The sequence below is a fragment of the Pomacea canaliculata genome, linkage group LG13, assembly GCF_003073045.1.
Source record: "Pomacea canaliculata isolate SZHN2017 linkage group LG13, ASM307304v1, whole genome shotgun sequence".
NCBI lineage: Eukaryota > Metazoa > Mollusca > Gastropoda > Architaenioglossa > Ampullariidae > Pomacea > Pomacea canaliculata.
In genome coordinates this window covers 12,936,361-12,955,603 of record NC_037602.1, presented here as the reverse complement: position 1 = coordinate 12,955,603, position 19,243 = coordinate 12,936,361, and the positions used below count along the sequence as shown (strand labels likewise).

Here is a 19,243-nt window from a genome sequence, read left to right as displayed (position 1 = left end):
AAGAATTGAGATGGTAGAAGACATGTAAAGCATAAAAAAAAAATGAAAATGAAACTTTTTGAAGATACGAGTGCAGCATGTCACAAAATTTGTTGTGAATTTTGTGCAGGACATCTTTGACAGTAATAATACACGTTTTGAGCGTTTGACTGTGGATGGCAGCGATGATATTTATGCTCCTATTCGCCAAAGTACAGGTCCAAAGCTTGTCACAAGAACAAATGACAGAATCGAAATGTCTGGTTACCTTCATTTCAGAAGTAAGTTGTCAGATATTGTTTATCTGCTGCATTTATGCATTTATCCTGAGTTCCAGTGCCTTTACTGTAAAAATGTTGTGCTACTGATGGACATGAACCATCGTCAGCAGTCATTTATAATCAGTTGTGCAATGTGTCCTTGCATATTTCACTATATATTTATTTTGGAAATAAAATGTGTACATTAGCATCCTTGCAAAATGATTTTTTTTCAGAAAGTGGGTATTTAGGAATCAGATTTATTAAAGGAGTGATATTAAGTTTTCAAATTACATGCATATTGGTTTATTTATTTGTTATAAAGATCGCATTAAAGTTTTCAGTGTACAAGCAAATTTATTTATATATGGTTGTTTATTGTGATCATTAAATTTTTTCCTGTTGTTTATTGCACAGATGAAAAGATGAAAAAATTTAAATCTTACTATTTTGTCCTGAATGGAACTGAGAAGATACTGTACTTCTTTGAAAATGAAAAGGTGAGAAGCGCATAAAACAAAGAGATGTTTAACACCCAAAGATATCTACTGGTACAAGTTTAGGTGCAATGCTTCTACTAGGGATAAAACAAGGAAAGAGCATAGTTTTTCCATGGGCTCTAAATTGTGTTAACATACTTCCTTCATAACGATGAAGACATCTTTCCCTTGACTCTTTGGTTTATTTTGTTAATAAAAATACTTATGAAATTTATTTCTTTCAGCGATCAAAGCCTAAAGGGTTGATAGAACTTGAACACACATCAGTCTACCCTGTCCATGACAGTCTTTTTGGCAGGTGAGTCTTATTTGTCCAAGCTAAAACAAAACAAAATCAGTCTTAGGATAGGCTACAGATCACTTGAGTATCTGGAGCCAAAGATTGTCTTATCACATTACATGAGTTTCCACCTAACTTATGTTCTATTATTGCTGTTAAATTTTGTTCACTACTCAAATATTACGGTCTGTTAGTGTCATTGAGAACATTTCACAACATGAAGTCATTAGGTGTAGTTTATGCAGAATGTATACTAACCCAATTTGAATCAGACTGTATTCTCTCAGACTGCAACAATCCAAGAGTTGTTTTCATCAGTACAATAGACTTTATGTCCCTTAACTAAATCAATAGCTTTAAAAGAAATAGTTTTTTTGTGAAGTTTGTTGAAAATTAATGGTAGATTGTTAATGTCTGTTTATTCTTTACAGACCAAACTGTTTCTTGCTAGTTTCTACATATGACAACAGCAAGACAACAAGTTACATTGGTGCTGAGAGCAGTGAAGTCATTAGGGTTTGTTAAATTGTCTCCATGTTGACCTTTGACTTATCTATTCAATTTTTTATTTCACATGCACTTTTCTGTCATCATTCTTGTCACTGTGTATTGTGGGCAATCTAACCTGAGCATTATATTACAAAAATGAAAGAAAAGAAAGAAGTCTTTTATTTGTTTACAAATGTATTATAAATACATATTTGGTCACGCTTTCTTTTTTTTGTCTCCGTGACTTTTTGTTTTTCCTTGTCCTAAATATGTTATATAGTGTGATTTTTTTGTTTTACTTTTCAGAGATGGGTGCATATATTGAAGTCAGCATGCTCAAATATGCTGGCGGCGATGCCAGCAAAGGGTCTTCGTGCTCTTCACAGCCTGTCAGTGACTGTCATCTCAGCCCATCATGTGCCCAATAAACTGCTGACACACCCTGCCTGCTACCTGGCTCTCAATCAGCACAGAGTGGGACGTACACAGTTGTATGAAGGGCCAGACCCATTCTGGAATGAAGAGTTTCAATTAGAGTGAGTTGCTTTGGCAGGATCTGTAGAAAGAGAAGTGGAGGAGATACATGAGATTAATATTAATAATAATGAATTAAAGAAAAAGTGTAACATCCTGGCATTTGAATGCAAATAATAATGATGTGATTCTATTTATTTAAGTCATTAAGCATAACTCAAAATTTATATTTGTAGATCCTAATGACTTGAAAAATTCTTCATGCTGCAGCTTATTGTTACGTGACTGTAACATTTCACAATCCTTTCTTTCATGTTTGTCAATTGACAGTGATATTCCACCTGACGTTGAAAACTTTACTGTGTCCTTGTACAATGTCAAGCGCACCCGAGAAATGTTAATAGGTATGTAGTGATCTGTAAAGTTTTGTCAGTGATTTGTCATACAACATTTGCTTTTCTTTATACATCTCTTATGCTACAGTGGCTCAAAGACAAAAATAAAAATAATCTTTACTTCATGAAATGGAGGAATTAAAGTGGTCCCATCAGTTACAGCTTTAAATGGGTGACTGTACCTTGTTGTGACCAGGGTCTGTCACAATTCAGCTGTCGTCACTGGAGAACCAGGAGCTTGCCGATGAGCATCATCCTTTAGCCTTTCTAGGTGGTGCTTTGCCCAAAGGAGAAGTCGGGACTCTCCGTCTCAAGGCATACTATCAACATCAAGTACTGCTTCCACAGGCTGAGTACACCAGTCTCAAAGAAGTAGGTTTTTATTCTGCCACTCAAAGTTGCTCATATAATAGCATTTCTGGCTTCTGTGAAGTTTATTTTATTTGTTGATCAAAAGCATTACCAAAAGTTTCATTTTTAAGTGCAATCTTTTCTTTTACTGCCTACTTAAAAAAAAAAATGTTTCCCATAAGACTTAGAGCTACTGTTTTCTTGTTGCTAGCTGCTTTTAGAGGAGGGGTATGAGAACCTGCTCACCCTGGCCCAGCTTTGTCCCAAGCACGAATGGACCACACTGGCCCGAGCACTTTTGCGCATTTTCAGTTCTGACCGCAAGGAGGTGGTCCTCCTCAGAACCCTGAATGATCACGAAATTGAGAAGGAAGGTAAGTTGCTGCTTGAAGCTACATGACTGAAAGCTATTAGGATTGTGTTCTAAATTGGGTTAAAAATTAAAGTAATTTATGAGTTAGAGAAGAAGAGTTAAGTCACTCTGCCTCACCAGTTTTACTGCACCCTGGCAATATAAATGTTGGAATGCATTGTTGATTTTTATTTGTGTTCAGTACTAAAGATTAGAACTATAGATCAGTAGATCAATGGTATGCAGATTAATGAGTATGCTAGTTTATGGCAAGTGATCATTTCATTATGTTTTATTGAACTTATACAGTGGAGGTGTCAACCTTGTTTCGAGCTACCACACTGGCAACAACTTTAATGGACCAGTACATGAAAATGACTTCCACAGACTTTGTAAGGCAAGCCGTCCAGTCAGGGGTCCATAAAGTCCTGGAGCTTAAACACTCGTGTGAGGTCAGCATGTTTTCTTGTCCACGTTACGCTTTTTGGGAACCAAATAAAACATTTACATAGGTATAGTCTTTGTATGCTGTAACTTAAGCAACTTTAAGATACCTTTAGATTTTCTGCAGATGAAAACAAACATGTTTGCTTGAAAAACATTTATGTATTTGGTGCATAACTCTACTACAATAGTCTGTTCCCCCACCATTTCTGCATATTTATTGACACATAAATCAATCCGTGCTAGAGGTTGAAAATGGTAAGTTGAAATCAGCTTTGACAAAATGGATTTCATTCATTTTAAAAATCAGCTGAAAGGGTAAAGTGTATTGTAATGGTCTAAAAATGTCAAGATGTCTAAAAATGTTAAATATTAATCTCGTAAAGAGAAATGTCTAAACAAGGTAGAACACTCTGTAACTTTAAAAAAATGGAGGGTAAAGATAGTAAATGCATATGGTGATCACAGGAAAACAATTCTCTCTTTACAGCTGAATCCAGCTCTCCTGGATGGTACAACTGACTCAAAAGCTAATTCAGAGCTCCTTTTATCTCTTCTAAACACAATAGTAGAAGATATCTTCAGAGCAGCCGACTCATGCCCATCGTAAGTGAAATGAATACCTTGTGAGTGTGCTTTATGTCCTCCAGGCAATTTTAAGTGAAAACACTTGAATAATATGAGTACTTTGTCACAGACACTTGCATTCCCATGATCGCCTGGACATTTGCACATTCTTTTCTACACAAACAACTTTTGCAGGCTTATATACATTTAATAATTTTAACTAATAAAAATACACAAAACAATGTTAGAAAATAATTCCCTAGTAAACATACATCAGTTAATCCTTACTACTATCTAAGGTATGTGATAATTACTTATTAATGATATCTAATTCTAAAATCATTCCTGGGAGAAAGTTCCTTTTCTTGATGTTTAACTTGAGAATAATAAAATGTAAAGTTCAGCACAACACTGCTTTCACTGTATCAACTGTCTCTGGGAACTGATGTTCCATAAATCTATATATGTATATCTTCCACACTCACAATCTATCTTAAATCACAAAAACAGATACACAAAAAAACCAAAAACTGATATCTCCACTTGGGGACAGACGTTATACACTGAATGACGCTGTCTCTGGGGATGAGCAACCTCACAACTCAATATGTCATTTTCTCTGGGGGCGAGCAGCCTCACAGCTCAGTATGTCACTGTTTCTGTGTGGACGAGCGACCTCACGACTCGATTTATCAAACACTGCCTCTTGGGGTCAGACGTCTTCCTGGGCCATATACTCCAGGATACCAATGAACTAAACAATTCCCAAAACAAAACACAAAATCTCTTTATGGCATCAGCTAGGCCCATTAGTCCGTGGCATTAGCCAGACCCAAACACTGCCCATCTCCTGGCCCTTCACTCCATGGCCCATCGCAAGGCCCTGCAGACTGCGCCTATTAACAGTTATAAACAAGAACAAATTACTCATTCATATCTATTGAAAAGAATACATCAAAAATTCAACAAAACCCTGAGAAAATACAAATTTCAAAATACAAATACTGCATCTTTCTTGGCAGATGCAGCCTCCACTCCCCCACATGTAGTGTCTGCACTCACTGTGTCTCGGGAAGTTAAGCGCTGGCCCGCAGCAGTTAATTTAAATCGTCTTCCCCATTTCTTGTTCCACTATCTTAAAAAAACAAAACAAACCCCAATTAGTCATTCGACTCTCGAGAAAATTGTCAAAAATCTCAACTTAACATCTGTAGAGAGTAAACTGGACCCACTGCAATTAGCTTATAGGAAGGGGAGATACCAAGTTGTTCATTCTGAACACACTGTATGAACATTTGGATAAGCCCAAGACTCATGCAAGTCTACTCTTCACTGATTTTAGTTCTGCATTCAATACAGTCCAACCATACCTTCTGGCTTTAAGACTGATTTCAGATTTTGATCTCCCACATCAACTGGTTTTGTGGATAGTTGATTTTTTGACTTGCAGACAGCAGAGGGTGTAATGTAAATATGTAAATAGTAATTATTCTGATACTGTTGTTACAAGCACAAGGCTGTTATCTATCACCCCTGTTGTTTATCATGTACACTGACAGCTGCAGAAGTACGGAGGAGAATAGCTTCCTCATTAAGCTCTCTGGTGATAGTGCATTGTTGACTCTTTTGCAGGAACATAAGAAAGATCATGGTAAGGCCTTAACAAAGTTTGTACAGTGGTGCGATGAGAACTTTCTGGAGTTAAATGTAGACAAAACAAAAGAAGTAAATATAGACCTTAGGAGAATTTTGTTGCTATTTGTATTACTGACAATCAGGTCAACACATTTATTTTGTTTGTTTTTTTATTCATTTTTGAATCTTTTTGTTTAAGATGGAGTGTTTTGGGGGGAGGAGTAAGTAGGGGTGGCTTGGAAGTTTTGCCGTACTATCCAGTCTCTTTTTTTTTATTGCATGCTTTAAGGAATGATTTAGAACCAGATAAACATTTACTGATGCCATTATGTCTGCTAGCATAGTCAGCAAAGATGGAGGTACAGATGAAGGTATAAGAAGCCGAATAAACAAAGCCAGACTTGCATTCCACACCCTACGACCTATCTGGAACTCCAAGGCTTTATCTTTATACACTAAGATCCGCATCTTTAACACAAATGTAAAGTCAGTCCTTCTGTATGGATCTGAGACATGGCGTGTGACAAATGCCATCACTAACAAGATGCAGACATTCGTGAACAGATGTCTGGGCTACATCTTCAACTTCAGATGGCCCGAGAAGATCTTAAATATAGACCTATGGGAGAGGACCAACCAAAAACCTGCCACCCAAGACATCAAGAAGTGGAAGTGGGGCTGGATTGGTCACACCTTACGAAAGCTGGCCAACAATTGACAAGCTCTGGGCTGGAACCCACAGGGGAGGCACAGGGTTGGGAGATCCAGACAGACATGGAGGAGATCAGTCCACAGAGAGGTGGAGACAGCATGCATGACATGGTCCCAACTGGACAGGGACGCCCTGAACCAGGTCCAGTGGTGGGGTGTGGTTGCGGCCCTATGCTCCACTGGGGGCGAATAGGACCAAGAAAAAGAAGAATTATTTCTACAGGATATAAGTTTCACAACGCAGAGTTAATAGCAGTATACAACCAGTCATAGTTTAGTTATTGGTAGTTTGTATCAGTTGTAGATAATTTTATTTCCTGCATATGATCTACTCAATTCCATGTTCATGTTTTACTACAATATACTTCACAGGCAGCTGCGGTACATTTGCAACTGCTTGCAACGAAAAGCAAGAGCTAAATGGCCTGAAGATGAAACTGTCCGAACCAGGGTAGTTAGGTAAGAGCAAAAACATGAAGAGTACAAGTATTATTTATTTAAATATTCACATTTTTATATATAGCTGTATATATCTAAAAAGATCTTGGAATCAACATGTTCTGCAGTGATTGCTACATAGTTCATAATGATCCTTATGATTTGCTACCTCCCTCACCACCATGTTTTTTTTTTGTTGTATTTTTTTTTTTCATTTTACAGCAGTTTTATATTTCTCCGACTGTTGTGCCCTGCTATCGTGAACCCTAAGTCTTTCAGCTTGGTGGCTGGTAAGTTTTTGAAAATAACATTTCAAACTGAATTTGAACAAAAATGAATCTGATTAAAAATGCACAAGTATGACCTTTACAATGTGTTGGAGACAAAGTAGTTTTGGTACACAATGAGTAATTGATTTAAAAAGAGCAGCAATTGCAAAACTGTTCTTGAATGCTCCTGGGTTTTTTTTTATCTTTTCTGTATCTTTTGTTTATAAAATATACCTGAATTGCAATACCTTATTTTGAACAGAGAACCCATCAGAGACAGCAGCACGTACCTTAAAGCTTATTGCCAAAGTTCTGCAAATGTTGGCAAATCTTGTTGATGCAGGTCCCAAGGTCAGTGCTAATAAAATATACTTGACCTAAACTCTGCACTTGTATGTGCATGCAAATACATGTGCATTTACACTTGCACCAACATATTTATATAACATACCTATCAGAGGCGGCGTTAGGAATACCTGGGGCCGACCATCCGCGTGGGGCCGGGGTAATTGAGTATGTGTATCAATATCCCTATTGATATGATGCCGTAAGCACTGATCTATATACAGTTAGATAGGCTGGATCAATTTTGCGAAATAAAGCACGAATTTAGTGTTTTAATTGTTCGTAACCTTTCCCACCGTTTGTGACAGTAGCGGTTTTTTCTTAAAGCGAAATAATATGGTGATGATAACTTAATAAACTGCTTGTTATTATTGTCGGGTTTAACATGAAGACATGGGTTCAATAATTTGCTTAATTAGAACTTAGATGTGTTTTCTGAATGTCAATTTTTTGTGACAACTTGTTTAACACAGCTAGCAATAAGTCATAAAGATGACCTCGGGGCTGAAGCGCGGGGCCCCTTCGAGAGCGGGGCCTGGGGCAGCCGCCCCATTTGCCACCCCTAAACGCCGCTGCTGATACCCATATTTGCATGCACATGCACACGCAAAATCTAATTGTACATTTTTTTTTTATTTAGCCTTGTGACCAAAGCTTGTGAGTGTATTTCTCCACTTTAGTTACCACGTTCAGTCAGATTTACAACCAAAAAAAATTTTTTTTTTGTGGATTACAACTTCAAATAGCCTACACAATGCTATTTAAAGTGGTATGTATTTATAATTGTCTTTTTTTGTAGGTTTATGTTCTAACACATGTACTTTTGTGGCAACTCTACACACTGAATGCAAGTTCCTCAACCATTATCTTCCATAACTAATGGATTTAGCATATCTTTACACTAAATGGTATGTCTTTTAGAGAATAAAACTAACATGAATACAGGGAGGATAGCTTTTTATCCTCTGACTTTGAAAAACTCTGAACTTTAGTTATTGTTAAGTAGAAATAAAACTCTTCTTCTTCTTGTTCCTAATCATCCCCAGTGGAGCCTAGGGCTGCAACTACACCACGCCATTGGACCCTGTTCTGGGCGTCCCTCTCCAGTTGGGACCATGTGAAATAAAACTATAGGAACAGTTTATTATTTGTTGTTATCACTTTTGAAGTGCCATCAAATTGATCTTGACAGGAGGCAGCTTGGTGGATCTGTTTTCAAGCTTATTTCATGGAGCAGATTTTTTACACTGCATTGCTGAAGGTATCTTTAGTATTGTCATCCAGAGTCATCCACCAGGCTAATAACATTATGGGTATATCACAGCCGCCACTTTCTGACTTGTACCTTCATGCAGTCAGAAAGATGGCATATAACATCATTTTGGATCTAACGCACCCTCTCCATCCCAACTTTCAGCTGTTGCCCTCAGGCAGGTGCTATAAAATACCACGTGTGCGAAAATCTGCCTACCAAAGGTCCTTCGTGCTAGCAGCCATCATCATCCTAAATAAAAGACACAAGGACTCGTAGGTCTACCACTAGGATGCCTCCTGTGAAGTTACCTATTTGTGTGTGAGAATGTGTAGGTGCGTGTGTGTGTTAAATGTCTATATGAGTATGTATGCCTGCCCGTCATATTATATGTGTTTGTGACCAAAAGACAAATTTCTGTCTTGGGTTTCCTCAACAGACAATAAAGTTTGATTTGATTTTATTTTATTGTGAACAACATTTTCTAAAAAGTAATCAGTAGTAAGATTTCTTGATATATTCTAATAAAGTTATGTGTTGTCTTTTTTAGGAACCCTTTATGGAGGTGGTGCATCCATTCATCAGAAGAAACCGGGAACGTTTAGTAGCATTTTTGGATGAACTTGCTGTAAGTATGGCATTAATAGAGTGTGTGCACATGTGTGCATAATAGAGAGTGGGTGTGTGGGGGGAATTGGTGTTTTACGCTGTGCCAGCAACTGAGGCTATTTCATGGCATGGCAGCCAGCCCTGTAAACAGATGCCATGTGCAGAGAAAGAACAGCGTGCCCGAGACGACAAATGAACTCTGGGCAGCCAACCTTCACTGTTTTGGTGACAGGCACTAACCGTTGCGCCACCGGACCGCTGAGAGTGGGTGTGGGGAGCAGTTGGTAGGAGAAGAGGTATTAAAAAGCAGTAAGCTCATCAGGGTTTCCCATCAATTAAATGCCTGAGGTTTTCAGACCTCTAGTTAAAATTGTTGGGAATTTTCAGACTGTCATTTAACATTGTGGGGGTTTAGCTTTCCTTCCTTCAATAAGAATATTGGAATTCATTTATCAGTCACTTTACTTAGATTAAATACATGAATATGCATGTTAATAATGACTTTTATCCCTACATCATGTTCTAAGTTTAGAAAAGTATGTCACTGTTTTGGATGGCAGGTAAAGATGATTGTCTTCTTTAATGTCTGGTACATTGCATCATGATGCCTTTAAGCTCTTTTACACCATGATGCCTCTGATCTAAGCTTTTTTCAGGGGCTATGCACAAGGTCTCTAAATCTATAAACACAAATTTTAAAACATTTTTCAAAAATTGCTCCTAAGTCATCTAGATGTTTTGTATAAGTGTTTTAGCAACATTTTAATTGAGATTTTCTCTTTATTTAAAATGGCTTGGAGCTGTTCTTAACTTTTTAACCATATCACAGCCGCCACTTTCTGACTTGTACCTTCATGCAGTCAGAAAGATGGCATATAACATCATTTTGGATCTAACGCACCCTCTCCATCCCAACTTTCAGCTGTTGCCCTCAGGCAGGCGCTATAAAATACCACGTGTGCGAAAATCTGCCTACCAAAGGTCCTTCGTGCTAGCAGCCATTACCATCCTTTTTAAGTCATGGTCATTAGAATTATCTTAGAGAAGAACACGAGGTGCTTACAAACGAACAAGATCATATGATAAAATAAAATGATGAGGAATACTTTTACTGGTTGAGATTTCAAAAAATGGATATCATCAAAATTATCAAAGCGATCACAGTGACAACTAGCAAAAAAAACACTGTTCAAGTGATTGGTGATTTAAAATTAATGCAGTTGGAGACATTTAGATTCCACAGTCTTGTATTCCATTTTTTTCATTTGCAAACTGTATTTTAACTTACAATGTTCACATCTACATTAGCACAGTAATTTTGCAGAAGAATTTCTACTGTGTCCTCATTAAGAGGTAGTAGTAAGGCTTGCTAGTGGTTGAGTTGGCCAGTCAAGCCACTTGACCTATTTACATTCTGCAGCACTCAGATGCTGCCAGACTGCTTGCAACATCAGCCATGCTCGCAGCTTTATTTATTATGCTAGTTCTGAATTTGACAGGTAAACATCTCATTCAGTAGTTGTGCTTTCACAATGTCTGAAAAGTTCTCTGTTTGCTGCTTTACCATGGGAGCCACCATTTTCACACTAGCACATGCTGACAGGAATGGAAGCCTGGCTAAAACAGTTTTATCTTATTTAGAGCAACTTTAGTTATGAATAGTGATAAAATGGTAATGTGTACTTCTTTCTGTGAAACTGCTTTACTAAATAGATTTAAGGGCTAAAAGTGCTTAAAATTTAACAGTTCATTTAAAGTTTAACAGTTTAGCAATAGATTAGATGGCTCTTTTTTATGGCAAGATAAAATGTTGATCCTCCTATGTAGCTTTTCTTGATGGCTGCTGTGTCACACATCCTTGCTACCCCTTACGAACCTTCTAAATATTTTTTCTTTAAAAGACTTGACTTGCAGATTTAACAATTGCTCATTGAACATGTGGCTTAATCTGTCCACATTGTGCTGATGCAGCCACACGAATTTTACTTCAAACAGACATACTATATCACCTAGCTGGGACAATATGCATGATTTATTTGTGTTTTTACATGATGGGAAACCCTGCTTGTACTTTTAGAAGGGGAGATTATCTTTGTTATGCAGTTGTAACGAGTGCCAAAGCACCATCCCATTTAGGAGTCATTGTGTAGGAGAGATTTTTAATTTGATTAAAGTGTTTGAGCTGGGAAGTCAGATGATGTACTTTCATACCTAGCAAAGGAATAAGTTAAAGATACATTTTTCAGTGTGTGACAGATAGACCCAGTTATGCAGGAACATCACCTGGTGATATCGCCAGAGAGCTTGCTGTCATTCATCAACTTTGTGTCTGTCACTTGGGAGAACTCCGTGAAGAGTCTGATAGAAAGGTAGAACATTGCTGTGTATATTTGTATATATGCGTGTGTGTGCATGCATGTGTGAGTACCATGTAGACATATCTGTTCATGTCACACTTCGTTTCATACCCTCCACTGATAAGATTTAGTTCATCCAGTTGACAGGATGAGGATAGTGTTTGTCCTTTAGCCAGTAGTCAGAACCAGATATTATTTCCATTCCTAACTGCAGAGTTTATTTCACAAGCATGCATTGTTCTGTGCACTTTCAATTGCTGAACTTATTTTGTTTCTTTTTCAGCCTACTTTGAGGAAACTAGTTGCAGTGACTGAGGTTTTGACCAACCACAAAAAGCAGTATCTGGGGGATACATGACATGAGGCCAGCCAGGGGGAGGAGGTGGCGACACACAAAGAGGACCAGTCCCAGCTTGACAGACATGTGGTGGGCATTTGTGTCAAGCCTGTTGATTGGAAGAGCAAGACCTGGTAGACAATTTGCAGCTTATGTCAAGTGTCATTGGACTGGCTGGTCGTTAAAATACAGGCACTCCAAACTCAAGAACAGACAAGTTAGTCTGGCAAGGAGACATCATCAACAAGCACATGCTAAGACCAACGATTATCTGGCATGAAGGTCAAGGAAAACCTTTTCTGTTCCTTTGGCTCACTACACCTGCAATGGGGCTGACCAAAGACAGTAGAGACCCAAGTGTTTGTGCTGGATAACTTGGCTGCTAACAAGAAGCAGCTGATTTTACCATATGTTTTGAGACATCTGATTGGCAGTTGTGCAGCATCATATTTTTCAGTTTGCAGAGTTTTTTCCACACTCTGGGCATAACGTTCTGAAGCAGTTATTGCCCGTGCATGTGTTTTAAGACAGTCAGCTGACTGATACAAATCTTATTTTGTGTGAGAAACTTCAGGACTGAGATATTAGCCTTTTGAGAAAGCATAGCATTGAAGTAGGCAATGAACTTGGTAGACTTGTGACTTGACTGCGCAGGTTGGGACTTTGAAAATTTGTTGTATGCACACCTCTGCCAATGTCAGGCCATGGATCATTGGTGGCTGTTTATGCCCCAGTCGGTAGCTGTCATGCGCTTGATGTTGATATCAACATTTATCATCTGCACCCACCTTTAGGGACACATCATTTGCATAGGACTGGATTCCCCAAAAGAAAGGCACCTTTTATGTTGGCAGATGCAGTGAAAATAGAAGAAAATAACATTGATACAAAAATGTGATATTTTTTGTGACCATTCTCTCGTTCTCATCCTGACAAGGAATGTTAACTTCTTTGTGGATTTTTTTTTAAAAATTGTGGACTATAAATGATGCTAGACTGCAAGTGTGTATGAACAGAGTGCTTGAGAAATATTTTGGAGTTACATAAGTCAAGATAATAATGAAAGCATTCATTTATTTCTTTTACTGCACAAGTGCTTACAGTTTCCTCAAAACGTATTTGGCACCGTCAAGTCAGTTTCATGGATTTTCAAATTTTATTTTATGACAATTTCATAAAGTTATATTTGAATGCTTGATTAGATTTTTTTTTCTGCTCATATACTCAGTAAGCATTTTCCTTCTTGTGAATACCTACTGTTGATAGTTCAGTGCTGTCTATGCCTTTTTCCACCAATCTTCATTATTTAGAAGCTGAAGTCCTCAGAAATTTCTAAATTGCTTACTCTATAATAATGTGACAGAAATGGCCAGTGATAACAGAACACAAAGCTCTTTACAGTTAGACTTTAATTACTCTGTAATACTAGCCATATAGTTTTTAGTGAAGTTAGAGTTATTTAAACAGATCTTCATGTAAATGTATAAGCTAGATACAGCTAAGGAAGTAAGAGGCTACTTGGGAATTCCTATCAGGGATAAACAACTCAAACATAGCAGAGGTCCATACAGCAGAACCATATGGCGATGGACAGTGCCAAGCACTTTTTGTGTCACATCTCCTTCAAAATCACTCTTGTAACTGCTATGTTGTGCAGGCTCATGGGATTGTAAGAGAAAGAGTTTATGAAAGTTATGCTTTTCCATTCTTGAGCTGAAGGCAGTATTGAATTGAAACTATTTTAGCTTGTTCTGTCAGATCCACAGCAGAGTTTAACAAGTTGTTTATAGATATAAACGTCACAGAAGAAGTGTGTGTAATTGAGTAATGTTGCTTATGCCACAGTGTCAGTTTCAAGTGATAATTATAATTTTTTTAAAGCTGTGAAGGCCCACTTCGGATGGAAGAACAATGCATTCAAAGCTATTTAATTCAAGCTAGCTGTTCTCATTTGTAACTGAAACCTGGTCACATCAGTACTTGTGGTCTGATCTTCAAGTAACTTGCGCTTGTGTTGCTCCAGCAGATGAACTTTGACAATTTGGCAGAAACCTTTTCCTTAAATTGCATTGTGGCATTTGCAGCTAGAAGCTCAAAGAGGCATCATAGCCTAGTGTTTACTGTGTTCAGAAATATGAGCATAGGTTCAAGGCCTGCTCCAGCCTTTGGCTGGCTATGTCCTCATCAGCTTGGGTTAGTTGCTTTTCTAGACAGATTTTTTTTTTTTTTTTAGCTTTGACCAAAGGAAATTTACAACAGGTTTACCTATGTAAATGTAATCTTCATTGTGAATACCTAGCAGCAGTCAATTGGTGAGATAGCCCTTTCCCATTCATAACAGAGGACATCTCATGTGATTATAGCAAAGGTAACTGCAGACTTCTCCCTCCTCCATTCTTAGCAATCTGTCACGTGGTGGCTATTTTTGTGAATTTTCAATTTTAAAAAAGACAACCTGGGCTTTCATTTATATTTGGTAGAAGATCAACATCTGAAGTATTGCAAAAGCCCATACTGACCAAAAAAAATGCTGATCTGCAATCCTTCAAGGAGTAAAAAGTAAATGAAGACTTGAATGTTGAATTTACTTTGTAATTGTACTTGGGTTTCATAAGTGGAATGTGTAGAGTATTTAAAGCATTCTACCTGGTCAGCTGATAATGCTTGCCCCACTGTAATATAACCTTAGTTGATGGCATGGGATAAAACTTCAACAACCAACCATCATAATGCTTGCTCACTTTGTTCATTTGAAGCTTACCTTGAACAAATTTTGCATGGAGAATATTATGCACATCAACAAATGCAAACTTTCATTTGATCTCTTTCAAGCATGGGACAGACCTGTATAAAGTCCGCGACAGGTTGGTCTGCCATAGTGTGCCATTTCTGTTGTGATTGTAACAAATTTTTTCTTGTCAGGGTGCTTTCCTCTCATAGTCATTAGTATGTCTATGCACTGTTATCAAGCATTTTTGTTTTTATTTTCTCGTGAACATAGTGATCAATACTTTGTTAGTCGCAATTTAATCTACCCATGTGTCCTATGCTCATGCGGTAATATTGTATATCACAGAGTGACTGGTAAGGCAAAAATGAATATGTCTGGGCTTTTTTTAAACATGTAGAATGTATCAATAGAGGTTAATGTTCGCACCAACTGGTAGGTTTTTTTTTCCTGGGGGTTGGGGATGTTGATATTCAAGCTGGTGGAGAATTAATGTTCAGACCAATATTTATTTTGTTCAGAAATTTGTAAGAAGACCTGAAAGATCCATTTCATTTATTGTGTTCTTGGGAGAGTTTGGAGAAAGTTATGCATGTTACAAGACTGCAGAAGCTATATGAGCACAATCAGCTCTGCGTGTTATTCCTTCTCTTTTCCCTACAGTTTTTTTTTCTCTCCCCATAATCTCACCAATCGATCTTGAGACACTTAAAACTTGAACAAAAACATCAGTGGTGATTTGTTAAGTAATTGTGCTAAAGAATGGAGGTGCTTATTGTGCGTTGTTTTTTAAGGGTTGTTGAAATGCTGGATAAAGGGAAGTAATCACATTGTCATGCTACAACAGCTTTTCCCAGTGCAACAGAGTTTTATAAGTGTCTTGATGATTTCAGTCTTTCACTCTAAGCATAGTTGGCATACAATCAAAATTTGAAGGTACTTTTCTGTTGTGGGCTGACTCAGCACCTTCCACAAATAATATGCCTTCAAAATTAGCAAGAAACTTCATTTCAATCAAAAATCTGTTTTTGAAAATTGCATAAACTTTCTTAAGTTATAGTGCAAAACACCATAAGTATATTTTAGTGATGAAGATGAGTTGTAATCATTGCCAGCCTCTCTTTCCAAAAAAAAAAAAAAAAAAACACCAACCAGTTGTTTTCAAGCAAGTCTACTACAGAATTCGGTCTTGTAGGGGAGTACAATATACATAATTTTTTTTTTAACGATGGATGTTCATTTTGTGATTTGACTTTTCATCTGTACAAAGTACATGCTAAAAAAGTTGTCCTGCATGGTTTGTTGTTATCTTTGGTGACGGCATAGAGTGTGATATGTTTCCTTGGCTTCAGGCTGTTTGTAAATTTCATGTACAGCTTGATTTCTGGCCGTGTTATATGTGGATTTGTTAAAGTATTGCAAAATGCCTGATAGTCATGTGTGTGTGTGTGCATATGTATGTGTAAGGATGAGTGAATGGTGTTGTTTGGTCAGCTGGCGAAGAATAGACCTTTTATGCATAGTAAATCAGTCTTTAGAGGTAACATAAAAGCTTTATTGGTTATTGTTTTGTTTTTGAGACAAGATTGTCGGTGTTTATGATAAACACAAATCAGCACTAGTAAAAAGATGCAAGGTCATTTTGCCAGCTTTTTAAAGACAAATTTGCTGCAGTCAGCCTGTATGCAGATACAGTGCCTAAATCTCTACCCCATTTTTTTGGATTGTTTCCATTACCAGTACCAAGGAGCGTATCTCAAACTGACAGAAATGTGCATTCACATGTGTGTGTGTTGTGCTTGATAAAGGAAATGTGATATGCACCTCAGTAGGGAGGATATTGAAGGACCAAGAATTATACACGCGAAGGCATTGCCGCACATGCAAATGTAGTCACTGGCTGTAATCAAAGGTTGGTAAAAGACAATGATAGTATTGATAGTATTGGCAATTTTTTAGTTTTCTTCTAGTCGCTGGTGCTGATTTGTGTATTACTGACAAATTTTGTGAACAACAGAGCATTTCAGAAGCTGCTTACAGATTGGGAGGCGAGACTCTAAATTGAGATGTATATTAGTTGATTGTTTCTCATTTTATGTACCATCTTGCACTGTCACACAGCTTTAGAAATTATGACATTTCCTCCATGCAGCCTTAGCTATTTTGATATACTTATGTGTCTACATAGGGTGGCAGTTACACATCAAGACTGTTTACACCCACCAACACCCCACCTTTTGGGGTTTTTTTTCCTCTGAATTTTGACAAGATGTTTTAAAATGATATTTCATAGCCATCTTACAGGTGTGCATGAGAAGTAATAATCTGGCATGTATTACTGTTACAGAAATGCATGCGTATAGCATTTGTTGACGCAGTACTTTGACCTGTAAATGTTTGGTAGCTGACATCGTAAGTTATTTCTGTCAACATCCATTTGGTTTTTTTTCATGATGTATATAAATATTCTGCTCATCTGTGTTGAGACTGTACTTTTCTAGAATGCAGCTGTGAGATTTAAAAGTACTGTTGATAAACACTACTGATAGACACTACGTCAGTGGCAACCCTGACCCACTTCAGGCTGGAGGTCTTTGATCGGTAAAGAATAGTACAGCAGATGTACATTTTACATGCTGGTCCCATGTTAATTTATTTTCATTGGTTTTAAACCATACTTATCTATAACTATAAGACAAAGGCAATCTGTAGCAGTGTGTAGATGCTTGCATAACAGTTGAGGACTTACAGGTACCTGTAAATAGTGGTGAGTGGCAGATAACATGTGGTACAATGATGTGCAAAACATTGTTATATCTATGCTCGATTACATAAAGTCATTGTTCTTACATATTAAGGAATCTCTGGAGAAGTCGCTTGGTCGTGTGTATATGTGAAACTTGGAGTTTTAGAAATTGAATGTGTCAAGCACTGTTGTGATCACCCATTCCCATAAAGTAGACTTAATTTCTGTCCTACTGGTTTTTATTTTTTAATATAGGGGAAAATATTTTGGGTACAATATAAATATTTTTGTTTTAGTAGGGGTTTTTCTTTTTTATTGGGGGGTTGGAGGCTAAGTGAAGACATTTCAATGCTTCTCTCTTGTTTTGTTATCACATTCCACATGCATACCTGATCAATAGTACTGCACACTTTCATGTCATATAGTCTTGTTTCTGAAAATGGTCAAGGGGATAAGGCTATGAAATTGACTACTCTTTTTGAAATAGTATTATGGTTTGATTACGCCAGCGGTATTGGCAGGATATAGAACATCTTGTGTCACAAACCTTCACCTGCAGGATTTTAAGATACCATGCCAGTGTTGACAACACTCCATTTAACAAATTTTTCTGTCAAGGTTGCATTACTTAATCAAATGATGCAGGTTGGCTGTTGTTGTTACAGCTGTTTATAAATGCTGCTTTAGATTAGTTTCTGCAGTTCAGGAAAGTGCCATGTCTCCAGCCTAATAACAATGGCAAAGTATGAAGAACTGCACTACATGTTTTTCATCTGGTTGTTATGGTAATTCCTCTATGTGAAAATACCTTGAATGTTGCATTTTTTTTTTTTTTTTGTACATGGTTTTAGACTGCCACACAGACTAATTGAGTAGTCAGGTTCTTGTATATATTTCTGTATTTGACATGCAGTGTGGTCAAAGTGTGTGTATTTTATCACTCATTTTGTTGTTCATGTTCATATCTTATGAAGTGGTCCACTTACCATGTTTGTCAACTCGTTTCTGTTTATCTGTTTTTATACTATCATTACTTGAACATGCAGAATTTTTTAATGTGCTTCATCATGTAACAAAAGACAATAAAGGGACTGCCTCAGTTCATTGCTGGGCAGTGTGCAGAAGAGATTTGTGTCATGCATGCCAGCTACATTAATTGGTCTCACTTTATTAGGGGATAATAAAGCCTAATTAGGAAAGTTAAGAAATGTTTAACAAACTCTTTTTAGTAACTGTGCTGTAAATGGGTGTTGGTGATCTGTAAAAGGAAATAAAAAATCACTTCCACTGGCTGAACATTGAAAGATCAGAATTCCCTTAGCTCCTCAATCCTAAAATCCCCCAAACACCTACGGCAATTCTTTTATTGCACTTGACCATTACTTGCTGCTTTTGTAGAAACACTCATGTCGAAGCATTGCCACAGACGTGGTCAGCAATGATCAGTTTCTGCCATGCACTTTGTCGGGTTAGGAGCAGGCTCTTTTTAAATTTGTAAAACTTTGTCTTTCCTACAATAAAAACTATTACCAGTCAATAAGTTCTCATTCCACTCAGCACTTGCCCCCGTGGGCCTAGCTTCTCGTGCCGGAGGTGAACACTCAGCCTCTCTCTGGCTAGGTGACTAATCTGGCTCACCCCTCTTTTTAATGCTTTTCCTTTATCTGCCTTACCTGGCCCTTTCATCTATATTCTTTTTCTGATCAAACATTACCCTCTTATACT

The 19,243-nt window shown here is 37.5% G+C and overlaps 1 protein-coding gene across 2 annotated transcripts in view; it reads left to right on the top strand.

Annotated features, from left to right (window-relative positions):
• Nucleotides 1-18,644, top strand: part of LOC112553896 (ras GTPase-activating protein 1-like) — a 30,921-nt gene extending 12,277 nt beyond the window's left edge. Inside the window, exons 9-24 of one of the 2 annotated variants that reach the window (XM_025221383.1) lie at nt 110-260; nt 657-739; nt 964-1,037; nt 1,451-1,535; nt 1,815-2,044; nt 2,313-2,386; nt 2,574-2,749; nt 2,940-3,102; nt 3,390-3,532; nt 4,015-4,130; nt 6,810-6,896; nt 7,098-7,165; nt 7,407-7,495; nt 9,292-9,369; nt 11,597-11,719; nt 11,991-18,644. In XM_025221383.1, coding sequence (XP_025077168.1) covers nt 110-260; nt 657-739; nt 964-1,037; nt 1,451-1,535; nt 1,815-2,044; nt 2,313-2,386; nt 2,574-2,749; nt 2,940-3,102; nt 3,390-3,532; nt 4,015-4,130; nt 6,810-6,896; nt 7,098-7,165; nt 7,407-7,495; nt 9,292-9,369; nt 11,597-11,719; nt 11,991-12,065 — 1,815 coding nt within the window. In that variant the 3' untranslated portion in view covers nt 12,066-18,644. Of the gene's footprint in view, nt 1-109; nt 261-656; nt 740-963; nt 1,038-1,450; nt 1,536-1,814; nt 2,045-2,312; nt 2,387-2,573; nt 2,750-2,939; nt 3,103-3,389; nt 3,533-4,014; nt 4,131-6,809; nt 6,897-7,097; nt 7,166-7,406; nt 7,496-8,535; nt 9,370-11,596; nt 11,720-11,990 lie in introns of those variants that run through there. The other variant, XR_003097143.1, reaches the window with a different exon arrangement.
• The last annotated feature ends 599 nt before the right edge of the window (nt 18,645-19,243 follow it).